Source organism: Megascapheus bottae, chromosome 31 (genome assembly GCF_031878675.1).
Source record: "Megascapheus bottae isolate mThoBot1 chromosome 31, mThoBot2.hap1, whole genome shotgun sequence".
Lineage (NCBI taxonomy): Eukaryota > Metazoa > Chordata > Mammalia > Rodentia > Geomyidae > Megascapheus > Megascapheus bottae.
Window position 1 is genome coordinate 9,006,304 of NC_143539.1, and position 13,922 is coordinate 9,020,225.

At 45.0% G+C, this 13,922-nt stretch overlaps 1 protein-coding gene across 5 annotated transcripts in view; it reads right to left on the reverse strand.

Moving 5' to 3' along the window:
- Lsm14a (LSM14A mRNA processing body assembly factor) overlaps positions 1-6,219 on the reverse strand; it is a 40,041-nt gene extending 33,822 nt beyond the window's left edge. For 4 of the 5 annotated variants that reach the window (XM_090322241.1, XM_090322242.1, XM_090322244.1 and 1 more), the window contains exon 1: positions 5,959-6,111. In XM_090322241.1, coding sequence (XP_090178367.1) covers positions 5,959-6,079 — 121 coding nt within the window. In that variant the 5' untranslated portion in view covers positions 6,080-6,111. Of the gene's footprint in view, positions 1-5,958 lie in introns of all 5 variants that reach the window. The other variant, XM_090322245.1, reaches the window with a different exon arrangement.
- Positions 6,220-13,922: the final 7,703 nt, after the last annotated feature.

The following is a 13,922-nucleotide window of genomic DNA, read 5'->3' on the forward strand; positions in this document are numbered from 1 at the left end:
TAGGATTCCATTCTTGAATACTTGTTAAACTTGACATTTAAAATATGATGTAAAAAAAGCTATGTTAAGGGGCTGGGAGTTTGACCTAGTGGTAAGAGTGCTTGCCTAGCATGCACGAAGACTAGGGTTCGATTCCTCAGCACTCCACATACATAGAAAAAGCCAGAAGTGGTGCTGTGGCTCAAGTGGTAGAGTGCTAGCCTTGAGAAAGCCCAAAGACAACGCTCAGGCCCTGAGCTCAAGCCACAGGACTGGCAAAAAAAAAAAGCTATGTTAAGGGGCCTGGGGCGTAGCCTAGTGATAGAGTGCTCATTTAGCAAGAATGAAGCCCTGGGTTTGATTCCTTGGTACCACATACTCAGAAAAAACCATAAGTGGAGCTGTGGCCCTAGTGATAAGAATGCTATCCTTGAGCAAAAAATGTTCAAAGACAGTGCCCAGGTTCTGAGTTCAAGCCCAATGGCTAGCCAAAAAAAAAAAAAAAAAAAAAAATCAATGTTAATAAAATCTTTTAAAAAAAGGGGGGAGGGGAAGAAACTCCCAAGAGAAATTGAAACAAAACAAAAACAATAAGACTAGCCAGGTATGGTGGTATATATCAGCCATCTCAGATCTCTGGAGGCTGAGGTAGGAATATTGTAAAATCAGTTAAAGGCTATCCTGGGGTACACTGAGACCCTGCCTCAATAACACAAACGAAATATTTTTTTTCCCCCTGTGGGGAGGCAGTCCTGAGGCTTTACTCTGGGCCTGGACACTGTCTCTAAGCTCCTTTTGCTCAAGGCTAGCACTCTACCACTTGAGCCACAGCACCATTTCCAGCTTTTTCTGTGATTTAATTGGAAATAAAAAATCTCACAGACTTTCCTGCCGAGGGTGGCTTTCAACCTCAGATCTCAGCCTTCTGAGCACCTAGGATTCTAAGCATGAGCCACCAGGGCCCAGCTTCTACAACTATTTTAAAAGATTAAAAACAAACAAACAAGCATTTTTTTTGAAGCAAGGACTTGCTTATGTAGCCCAGGCTAGCCTACCTCAGTCTCTAAACAGATTAACTGTTTTGTTCATTTGTTTTTTGTGTCAGTCCGAGGAAGAAAACTCAAAGCCTGAGTGCTGTCCCTAAGCTTATTCATTCAATGCTCTCCCACTTGAGCCACTTCTGGCTTGGAACCTTGATCCTCAGACTCAGCCTCTTGAGTAGCTAGGATTACAAAAACAGGAGCAACAGGCACCTGGGCAGATTATTTCTTAATCAAAAGTTTAGAAAGAGTAAGAGAAGGGCAGGATGTAACTCAGCACATCTTTGTCCAGCAATGTGCATGGTCCTGAATTAGACCTCCAGCACAAGAAAGTAAGTACAAAATAAAAAGTACCCCATCATTCAGGAATTTAAGTCAGGAGATCAGAAAGTTTGAAGCTAAATTAAGCTATGTTTGCAAGAATTTGTCTCAAATAAATAAATAACATAATTTTAATAAAACAGTATTTTATTCTAAATTCTGTAAATAAATTTTAATCTTTAATTTTTTAACCCTCTTCATCTAAAACTTAAAGAGGAATTTTCAGGTATCAAATTACTTTACAAATCATGTAAAATCAAAAATATTTAGAACTTCTCACAGTTTTTTTTGGGGGGGGGAGATTAGGGTCATGGGGCTTGAACTCTAGACTGGGCACTGTCCCTGAGCTCTTCAGCTCAAGGCTACAGCCCTACCCACGAGCCACAGCCCCACTTCTCATTTTCTAGTGATTAAAGTTCTAGTGATTAATTGGAGATAAGAGTCTCATGATTTTTTTATTGCCTGTGCTGGCTTTAAACCATGATCTCAAACTCCTGAGTAGCTGGGATTACAGGTGTGAGCCATGGTGCTAGGCAGAACCTCTCAGTTCTAATTTTGAAAACTTGAAAGTATACAGCAATATGTGGCTCATTAGAAAAAGGCATATATGGATATAGCAACTAAATATCAATGACACAAATAAAGGTAGGTTACTATATTTCATTGTTACATTATTATGACAAAAAAGAAATGACTGTCATAAACTTAGTTGAGACACTGAGCTTAATTACAAAATAATAAAATATTGATTCCAGAAGTTATTGAAAAGAAAAAAATTTTTTGGTGAGTCATTGGCTTGAACTGTGGGCCTGGGTGCTGTCCCTGAGTTCTTCAGCTCAAGGCTACAACCCTACTACCTCTGGCCTGGGCACTGTCCCAGAGCTTACTGACTCAAAGCTACCACCCTAACCCTTGAGCCACAGCCCCACTTTCCCCTTTTTAGTGATTAATTGGAGATAAGAGTCTCAGGTTCTTTTAGTGCCTGGGCTGGCTTTAAACTGCCATCCTCAGCCTCCTGAGTAGCTAGGATCACAGCCACCTCACCCAGCTAAGAAAATTGTTAATTTTTTATGCTGGGCATGATGGCATACACCTGTAATCCAGCACTTGGGAAGCTAGGCATAAAAACTGAGTTTGAGGCCAGCCTATACTACCTAGCAAGAGCCCATCTCAAAGACAATAACATGGGCCTCAGAATGCAGCTTAGTGATAGAGTACTTGTCTAGTATGTATGAGACCCTGGATGTGATTCCTCAGAAAAGGTGAGAAGTGGTGCTATGGCTCAAGTGGTGGAATGCTATCCTTGAGCAAAAGCAGCTCAAGGAAAGTGCCCAGGTGCTGAGTTTCAAGCCCCAGGTCTGGCAAAAAACAAAAAAGGAGGAGCGTAGCCTTGTGGTAGAGTGCTCCCCTAGCATGTATGAAGCCCTGGGTTCAAAATTCCTAGGTACCACATACACAGAAAAAGTCAGAAGTGACGCTGTGGCTCAGGTGGCAGGACACTAGCCTTGAGTAAAAAGTTTCCAAGGACAGTACCCCATGAATGGCAAAAAAAAAAAAAAAAAGCTTAAATATATATGCTTTTTTTTGGTCTTTGCTATCCTAACTACTCAGGAGGCTGAGATTTGAGGATTATGGTTCAAAGACTCCCTCCCTCACCCCCCATCATGGGGCTTGAACTCAGCCAGGGAACTGTCCCTGAGCTCTTCAACTCAAGGCTACCCGTCATACCACTGAGCCAAGCCCCACTTCCCATTTTCTAGAGGTTTACTGGATATAAGAGTCTCAGGTCCTTTTGTGCCCAGGCTGGCTTTGAAACTTTGATCCTCAGATCTCAGCCTCCTGAGTAGTTAAGGTTACAGGTGTGAGCCACCACGCCCTGCACAAAATGATTTTAAAATAAGGGTAAGCAAAGCCTAAGTTATAGTGGGGTACCAATGGCTTACCCCATCTGTAATCCTAGCTACTCAAGAGGCTGATGTTCGATCTTAGTTCAAAGCCAGCCCAGGCAGGAAAGTCTGAGATTCTTATCTCTAATCAACTATTCAGAAAAAGGAGGAAGTGGCACGGTGTCTCAAATGGTACAGCACTAGCTTTGAATACAAAGAGGCTCAGGGACAGCTCTCATGCCTTGAGTTCAAACTTCAGTGCTGGCAAAAAAAAGAAAGGGGGGGGGGGTAGGTGCAGTGGCTCACACCTGTAATCCTAGTTACTTCAGGAGGTTGAGATCTGAGGATCAAGGTTCAAAGCCACCCAGGCCCAAGGTAGGGCTGTAAAAAAAGAAAAAAAAAAAAAAAAGAGGGGGTAGGGGGTTGGGAGCCTGGCTTAGTGGTAGATGGCTTAGCGGTAGAATGATTGCCTAGCACACATGAAGCTCATACACAAAAAAAAATTGGAAGTGGTACTAAAGCCCCAGGACTGGAAAAACAAACAAAAAAAAACCCAACTAAGTTATTTAAGAAGTATCACTGTGGGAAATGTGCCTTAGTGGTAGTTTGCCTAGCATGCATTTAAGCCCTGGGTTCAATTCCTCAGTTCCACACAGACAGGAAAATCCAGAAATGGTGCTGTGGCTTAAGTGGAATAGTGCTAGCCTTGAGCATAAGAAGCTCAGGGACAGTGCCCAAGTCCTGAGTTCAGGCCCCACAACTAGCAGCAAAAAAAAAAAAGTATCATTGCTTGAATGTAATAACTACAGATAGAATCTTGCATCCTAAGTACAGTGGTGTCTAGAGTATTCTATGGTTTTCCATACAACTCTCCCTTGCACAAGAGCCTAAGAGCACCCAGCTTCACACAGTTCTTTTAAAACGATTAGGTAATTTTAAAATGTGTTGAACCACTAAGGTGGTTCAAACGAATAATTTTAGCTAATTAGGAGGCTGAGATCTGAGACTGAAGTTCAAAACCAGCCCATGCACTTCTAGCTCCAATTAGCCACCAAAAAAAACAGGAAATGGAGCTGCAGCTAGCCTTCAGTGGAAATTACTAAGGGACAGCACCCAGGCCCCGAGTTAAAGCCCCAATACACCCAAGTGTATATTTTGGTCAATTTGATTTTTAGTCAGAGTTGTGCAATCATCACCACAATCTAGTTATGCTCTTTAGTCGGGGACTAGTTTGTTTTGTTTCATTTTTGCCTGCCATGCTGAGAATATCCAGGCAAAACAAGCAAGTATTTTATCACTGGGCTGCACCCGGAACCAATCTACTGGATAGGTCGGCTTAAGAAAAAACTTCCCTACAAAAATAAGATCTGTGACAACCAGTGCTACTAAAGGATCTACTTTTTAGTATGTTACTAATCTTGTTTTGTATAGTGAAATGACTATTCCTTCCAGCTAGTGATTTAAAACCTTTTCAGATTCAAAAGAATGTCTTCCTACCCCTGAACCTCTGTGAGTACCATGCCAGGCCTTTGATAATTAACTCTTACCAGATGTGCTAAAAAAATTACCGAGGCTATTTTGCTTCTCCCTCCTAAGGTTTACAAACTAGTGTGAGGTCCTTTAAGATCAAGAGCTGAAGTTGGTTTTTGTTTTTGTTCCCCTTCCTCCCCACCCTCCTCCCCCCCCCCCCCCCCCCGGTTTCCTAGCAGAGCTTTTTGCCCAGCATGTGTGAAGGGAAAATAAAACCCAATAACAGACTGTGCTCGTGGCTAAACAGTGGGTTAAGGACCCCTTCCTCATGACAGAACCATCTCTTTTCCCCCAGAGATCACCGGAGGGGGCGGGTTCGATCAAGCGCCTACAGACCCCTAAGGACCGGTGTTCTGGATCAAGTTGGAACTCTGCTTCCTACCAGGGTGTTCTCCCCATTACCCCCTGAACCAGGGTCTTAAGCAAGCATTTTAAATGTGCGCCCCTAAAGAGACGGTTGCACAATGCAGGTGGCGAAGGTTTCCGGTTGAACAGGTTGAACATAACCACAGAACGACAAACCAAGTAGGAATGTGAGCTTCGAGGGGGTCCGAAGTGGCATTTCGGGATCACCCGAGTCCGCAGAGCAAAGCCAAAAAAGTTTGTGGCACATTACTCAAAAACAAAGTGCGCTTGAGAAAAACATCACAACGAATTGAAATGGGGAACAGCCGGGAAAAGGGGAGGGGGGGGAGGAGGAGGCAGGAAATGGGGGTGGGAAAAGTATGAGGAGGCTAATCTACAAAGCAGCACGGGAAAAACTCCACAGAGAGGCGGAAAAATTCTTCTCAATACTCGGGCTTTGTTTGGTGGTTAAGGAGACAGAACTACGGAATTGAGGTCTTCGAACACAACCAATTGTCGGGGTTCTCAGGGCCGCCCCGCCCGCCAGCCCGCCGTGTATTCGGCCTCGTAGTTGCCCGGATTTAATACGGAGCGGAAGGCGAAGTCGAGAACCTCGCGGGGGGGGAGGGAGGGAGGGAGGCGGACCGCGGCCCGGGCCTCGCCTGAAAACGACAGAGGATGAGGACATGGGGTTGAAAAGTCAGGCAAGCAACCCTGAGCGGACGCCCGGCCCGACCCCGGGGGGGGGCCCCCTCCCGTCCCCCCCAGGCCTAGCCCGGTCCCCGGCCCCGCAGGCCCGGCCTAACCCGGCCCCGACTCCCCGAGGCCCGGGCCCAGGGAGGCCCAGGCCGGCGTACCTTTGGCGAGGGCTACGGTGGAGTTCTCTGTATCGATGGTGTAGAGGATGCCCTCGTAGCGGATCTCCGCCTTGGAGATGAGGCTGATCTTGCTCCCGATATAAGGAGTGCCCCCGCTCATGGCGCCCGCTGCCGCCCGCCGCCCGCCGCCGCCGCCGCCTCCGCTCCGGGCTGCTTGTTGAGAAGCAGCTCCCACGCGGCTACGGCCGCTCCCGCACACTACTTCTAGCGCGCTCGCTCGCTCCCTTCGCTCGCTCCCGTCGGCGCCTCACAGCAGCCGCCTCAGACCCAACATGGCGGCAGGGCCGGCTCCGCTACCCTCCCCCCGCCCCCCGGCCTCCCGCCCTCAAACCGCGGCGCGGCAGTAAGCGGCAGCAGCGGCGGCGGCGGCGGCGGCGGCAGCAGCGGCGGTGGTGGTGACGGCGGCGCGGAGCATGCTGGGAGGGCGAGGCCTAGCGGGGGGGGGGGGGGGAGTTCTCGCGAGATTTCCCACCCTTTTCCCACACCCCACAACACACATCACCTTGACGTCGCTCGGGACGCTCGAGGTGATTTGAAGAGACGTTGGCGAAGTGGAGGCTGACGCCGCCAGACTGGAGTATTGTGTGGTACTGACGCACGTCATCCCAACTGGTGAAGTGCCCTCCCCTCCTTTTTTTTTTTTTTTCTTTTTCCCCGTTGTGGTTCTGGTGTTCGCCAATCCGGGGGGGCTTGAAGTCAAGGCCTTGGTTGCGCCCCCCTCACTTTTCCACTCTCGGAGCCGCAGGCCCACTTCCGGTTTCCCTGTGTTTGGGGTTTGGTTTTGTGTTGCTGATGAATGGGCCATTTAGAGTCCCATGGACTTTCCTACTTTTCTCCCCGTCCCCCCCCCCCCCCCCATTGGCTTCCACAGTTCAGATCCTCAGTTCTCCAAGTCCTGGTGCTCCTGGCATCTCTGCCTCCTGACCACTACGATTATTGTAATCCTGGACGATTAAGTTTCTTGTTACTTCTTTCCCCCAATTCTGATGTGGTCACTCTCATTCTTCATACAGAATTTAACACACTTTATTCCAGTGTCTGCTCAAATGTTCACCCAATGATGACATCCCTTGACTGTTTAAAAGAATAACCACTCTTGTGGCAGAGGTTAGCCTTCACTTAACCATTAACTGTGGAGTTTGTGATGTACTCACACATACACACAATTCACCCCAGGCTTGTGCGCTACCACTTAAGCCACAGCTCTACCAGTTCTGGCTCTGCTAGTTAATCAGCAGGTAGATTCACAAGCTTGTTGATTTTTTTTTTTTTTGTGCCAGTCCTGGGCTTGAATCCAGGGCCTGAGCACTGTCGTTGGGTTTTCTCAAGGCTGGAGCTCTGCCACTTGAACCACAGCACCACTTCTGGTTTTTTTTCTATGTATGTGGTATGGAGAAATCAAACCTAGGTCTTCATGAATGTTAGGCAAGTACTCTACCACTAGGCCAAATCCCAGCCTGCTGTTGATTATTAAAATTGGCCCTAGGAATTTCAAGATTAGTTCTCTTGGCATTATGACATAGGTGCCTGAGCAGCCCTTCAAACAAAGGATGGTTCTGTCAGCTTTCTCCCTTCAAGACAGATGTCTGTCTTTGAGATAAATTGATTGCTTTGCATGTAAACACATTTTGTTCCCAGAGGAGTCACTCTCCCAAGTGTTTTCTTCCATGCTATGTATCTTTAGGATATTGTAGTTCTTCCCCTCCCAAAACTTAATCTCTGGGACAAGGGGACAAAGAGAGAAATCTGCTCTTTTTCCCTTTCTCATTTCTTTTTTTTTTTACTAAATGTTGCAATTGATTGAAAGAGTATAATTGTCCCTAACAGACAAGAAAATAGTGCCTGTGTACTTAACCTATTCAGAAATACATTGCTTGTCCTGACTTTCTGGCTGCTGTTTTCTGTGCTTCATTTTCCCTGATGGGGCCTATTTCAGCATAATTTGAAAATAACTAATGCCAGTGGCTCACAGCTGTAATTCGAGCTACTCAGGAGACTGAGAACTGGGGGTTGTGGTTGGGAGCGAGCCCTGGCAGGACAGTCCATAAAACCTTTTTTTTTTTTTTGGTCGGTTGTGGGGCTTGAACTCTGGGCCTGGGCACTGTCCCTTGAGCTCTTCAGCTTAAGGCTACCTCCCTACCCCTTGAACCTCAGTGCCACGTCTAGTTTTTTAGTGGTTAATTGCAGATAAGAATCTCACAGATTTTAAATGCTTAGGCTGGCTTTGAACTGCAATCCTCAGATCTCAGCTTCCTAATGAAACTCTTATCTCCAATTAACCAAAGAAAATCAGAAGTAGACTCAAAGTGGTAGAGCATTCATACTCCCAACCAGGACATATAAATTCAATGCAATCCCCATCAAAATTGCAATGACATTCTTTACTGAGATAGAGAAAACAATCCAAAAATTCATATGGAACAACAAAAGACCTAGTGTAGCTAAAGCAATTCTAGACAAAAAGGCAATGCAGAAACTACCATAGTACCAGACTCAAACTTTACTACAGAGCCATAATAACAAAAACAGTTTGGTATTGGCATAAAAATAGATCTGAAAGGGCCGGGAGTTTGGCCTAGTGGTTAAAGTGCTTGCTTAGCATGCATGAAGACCTGGGTTCGATTCCTTGGTACCACATACATAGAAAAAAGCCGGAAGTGGTGCTGAGGCTCAAGTGGTAGAGCTCTAGCCTTGAGAAAGTCCAAGGACAGTGCTCAGGCCCTGAGCTCAAGCCCAGGACTGGCAAAAAAAAAAAAAAATAGATCTGAAAATCAGTGGAACAGATTACAAGACCCAGAAATAAAAGTACATACTGTGATCTAATATTTGACAAAGGAGCCAAAGACATACGGTGGAAACGTCCAAGCCTCTTCTACAATTGGTGTTGGGAAAACTGAGCAGCCATATGCAGAAAACTAAAAGTGGATTCCTGTTTAAGACCATGCACTAATATCAATTCAAAGTGGCTCAATGTGAGACCTGCTGCAAGAGAGAGTGAGAGAGACATTTAGAATTCATAGGTACAGGAACTTATAGGTACAGGCAGGAACTTCCTGAATAGAGTCCCAGGGGCACAACAAATAGGAGAGGCTCAACAAGTGAGACTATATTAAAATTAAAAGTTTCTGCACAGCTAGCTCATAGTTACTGAAGTAGACAGGCAATAAATTGGGAAAAGATCTTTACCAGCAATACATCAAAGGCCTAATATTCGATATATACCAAGTACTCAAGAAATTAATCCCTCCCAAACTTAATACACCAATTACTAAGAAGAGATTTCTCAGAAAAAGAGGTCAAAATAGCAAAGAAACAATGAGAAATGTTAATCATCTCTTGCCATAAAGGAAATACAAATTTAAAAAAAAAAAAAAACCTTACTCTAGGCTGGGCGTGGTGGCTCACACCTGTAACCCTAGCTACTCTGGAGGCTGAGATCCTAGGATCAAGATTCAAAGCCAGCCTGGGCACAAAAGGACCTGAGACTCATCTCCAGTTAACCTCTTGAAGTGGGGCTTGGCTCAAGGGTAGGATAGCCTTCAGCTGAAGAGCTCAAAGACGGCTCCCAGGCTGAGTTCAAGCCCCATAACCCACAAACAAACAAACAAAACCTTACCCCAGTCAGAATGGCCAATATTCTGATTCAGTCAACAACAAATGATAGTGGAGATGTGGAACCCTACTGAACGGCTTGTGGGAATGTAATGTAGTACAAACTTTGGAAAGCAGTCCTCACATACTAAATGTAGACCTTCCCTATATAGACCCAGCCATACCACTCCTGGGCATCGATCCTGAACATCATGAGGCAGATTGCAAGGACATCGGCACAACCATGTTCATTGTCGCACAATTCACAATGGCCACGATATGGAAACAGCCCAGATGCCCCACAATAGAATGGATCCAAAAAATGTGGTACCTATATGCAATGGAATTTTACACAGCCATTAGAAAAAATAGAATAATGTCATTTACAGGGAAATGGATGAAACTAGAACAAATCATGTTAAGTGAGGTAAGCCAAGATCAGAGGGACAAATGGTGCATGTTCTCTCAGATAGGAGAATGTTACAATTAAAATACTACAGGATACGACAAATTAAACAATTATAGATATCCACCTAACAGTGAGACAAAAAGGATAATCTTAGGAGAGAGTCACAAAGCACATTTTCCTATGTATATAAAATACCTACTGAAATGAACTCCAAAGATATGGAAACAAAGGACTTTTGTCTTAATTTATTTTTTGCTCTTATTTTGATGATTGTGTTCTTTAAAGAATATGGTGTATTCATGTGCACATCTGCACACACAAAGATTCTAATTTAGGGGCTAGACAGAGGGCTTGCCTTGTATGCATGAAGCCCTGGGTTTGTGTCCTCAGTACCACATCTCAGAAAAACCCAGAAGTCGAGCTATGATTCAAGTGGTAGAGCGCTAGCCTTGAACAAAATGAAGCTCAGGGACAGTGTTCAAACCCTGAGTTCAAGCCCCAGAACTAGCAAAAATAAATAAGATTCCAATTTAGGTCAGGCACCTGTGGCTCATGACTATAATCCTAGCTACTTAGGAGGCTGAGGTCTGAGGATTGCGGTTCAAAGCCACATGGGGCAAGAAAACATCTGTGAGACTCTTATCTCCAATTAATCACCAGAAAACCGAAGGTAGACCTGTGGCTCAAAGTGGTAGAGCACTAGCCTTGAGCCAAAAAGCTCATGCACAGTGCCCAGATCTTTAGTTTAAACCTTATGAACACCAGAAAACAAAAAAGCTTCTATTTAACATGAGGGCTTCAAATTAGTTCTGTTGGACTTCAATTGCCTATGTTCTTGTGTGTGTGTGTGTGGTGGGGTTTGAACTCTGGGCCTGGACACTGTTCCAGAGCTCTTCAGCTCAAGGCTACCACTCTACCACTTGAGCCACAGTGCCACTTCCAGGTTTCTGGTGGTTAATTGGAGATAAGTGTCTCACAAACTTTCATGCCCTGGGTGGTTTTGAACCCTAATCCTCAGATCTCAGCCTCCCGAGTAGCTAGGATTACAGTCATGAACCACCTGTGCCAGCTCAACCTTTGTTTGTTTTTTGCCAGTCCTGCAGCTTGAACTATTCTTGGACACTTTTCACTCAAAGCTAGTGCTCTGCCACTTTTGAGCCACAGCGCCACTTCTGGCTTTTTCTGTGTAAGTGGTACTGAGGAATGGAACCTGGGGCTTCATGCATGCAGGGAGAGCACTCTACCACTAGGCCACACTCCTGGCTCTGTGTTCTGTGTTTATTTTTAAAAATGAAATCTCTGGCTTCCAAATGTAAGCATTTTTATCCAGTTCTTTTTGGAGAAGAAGTTGACGTGCCAATATGAATTGCCAGTTGAATGGTTCTGTGTGATATTTTCTTGTTCCTATGTAGCAGGCACCCATGGCATTCTCATTCGCTCCATCTGGGCCTCCAGTGTGCTCTAATTATCCTGAAAAGCCAAGATGTGTTAGAGCTGAGCTTGATTACTCTAATGGCATACAATGTTTTTACAAATGTCCCCCCATCCCTGAATAATTATCATTATCATATTTATGTGTTTAGCCGAAAAGCTTAATTGCAAGACTCCAGAATGAAACAATACTAACACAAGGAAAAACCCTCCAGTCATTTTCTCTGAGGAAAAAGCAAACTCAAAAGTTCTTTAAACTCAAAGAACTCTGGCTCCTACGGGTATCTGGTTCAACCATCAAATCTTGCAACAAGCTTTGTACCAATCAGGCCTTCTGTTTGCCGCCTGGGGGGAGTGTGCCCCCCTCTGGCAGGAATGAGAATGAATATTACAGTTCACAAGCTATAGGGAAAAAAAAAATCCGGTGGGAATTGTTAAGAGTCATATGATTTGGCAGAGTTCCTTCTGAGGCCAAAGTTGTGTTTTAGCTACGAGCAGCTATACTTGGAATTTAGCATCCTCCAAGCTTCTGTGGAGTGTTTAAAGCAGCCCGGGAGGCCTCAGAGGACAGTATGGCTAGCTGACAAATAGGGGTGCTTGACTGTCTTTTCTGTTCAAGGTAGCTGGGCACCAGAGAAGGGTCTAAAAAGTGTCATTTAGGAAGTCAGTGATATTGTGCCCCCTCCCCCACATTTTCTCTTATTGAAAGGAAAAATAAACATTAAAAGAGATGCTTAAAAAATAAAACATGGGCTGGGCCAGGAGTTTGGCCTAGTGGTAGAGTGCTTGCCTAGCGTGCACGAAGACCCGGGTTCGATTCCTCGGTACCACGTACATAGAAAAAAGCTGGAAGTGGTGCTGAGGCTCAAGTGGTGGAGCTCTAACCTTGAGAAAGTCCAAGGACAGTGCTCAGGCCCTGAGCTCAAGCCCACAACAGGCAAAAAAAATAAATAAGTAAAACATGCCAACTGCTGGTGGCTCGTGCCTATCAGCTACTCAGGAAGCTGAGATCTCAGAATTGTGGTTCAAAGCCAGCTCAGGAAGGAAAATCCTGGGACTCATCTTCAATTAACCATCAAAAATTGGAAGTGGTGCTGTGGCTCAATGCGACAGAGCACTAGCACTGAGCAAAAGAACTCAGAGACAGCACCACGGGCCCTGAGTTCAAGCCCCACAACCGACACAAATACAATAAAAATAAGACACCAGGGAGTCAGGAGTTTGGCCTAGTGGCCTAGGAGTGTTTGCCTAGCATGCATGAAGACCTGGGTTCAATTCCTCAGTAGCACATGAACAGAAAAAGCCAAAAGTGGCACTGTGGTTCAAGTGGTACAAGAAGCTCGGAGACTGTTTGAGCCTTGAGTTGAAGCAGCAAGACTGGGAAAAAAAATTCCAAAGCCAAGTGTTGGTGGGTCACTAATCCTAGTGACTCAAGAGGTTGAGATCTGAAAATCACCTTTCAAAACCAGCCTGGGCAAGAAAAGTCCTAAGATTCTTATCTATGATTAATCACCAGAAAGCTAGAAGTGGGGCTATGGCTCAAAGTGATAAAGTGCTAGCCTTGAGCAAAATAAAGCTCGGGGACAGAGCCCAGGCTCTGAGTTCAGGCCCCAGGACTTACACCAAAAAAAGAAAAAGGAAAGGGGCCGGGAGTTTGGCTTAGTGGTTAAAGTGCTTGCCTAGCATGCATGAAAACCCGGGTTCGATTCCTCGGTACCACATATAGAAAAAAGCCAGAAGTGGTGCTGAGGCTCAAGTGGTAGAGCTCTAGCCTTGAGAAAGTCCAAGGACAGAGCTCAGGCCCTGAGCTCAAGTCCAGGACTGGCAAAAAAAAAAAAAAAGAAAAAAAAGAAAAAAAATCCCACTGAGGAGATAACTAACAGCCTCTTATAATTCCATCACTAACTGCAATTAACCCATGAGAATTTTGACTCTCAGCATCTTGCCTTGCCACATGGTTGACCCTGAGGCTGGCTTCGCACATACATTTTGCATACTTTCTGCCCATGACATCGAGGCAATGAAAGACAAGTTAGTGAATTTTGTGAACAACACAATGGATTATTTCCTTCATACCTCATGCAACTGACTCTTTAACTATCAGTGTTTGAAATGGTAGAATATTATTATTTTGGAAATCTGGAAATTCTAGAATCTTTGTACATCCAAACCAACTTACAGTGAATGATACCTTAAATTAAGACCCTCTTGTATAATTGAGTTTGTGCTGGTCCTGGAACTTGATCTCAGGACCTAAGAACTGAGCACCTAGGACCTTAGCATCTGAGTCCAAAGCTAGCACTCTACCACTTGAGCCACAGCTCCATTTTTGACTTTTTGTTGGTTGATTGACGTTAAGAATCTCACAGATTCTGGGAGTTTGACCTAGTGGTAGAGTGCTTGCCTAGCATAAATGAAGACCTGGGTTCGATTCCTCAGTACCACATACATAGAAAAAAAAAAAACAACGGAAGTAGTGCTGAGGCTCAAGTGGTAGAGAAAGTCCAAGGAC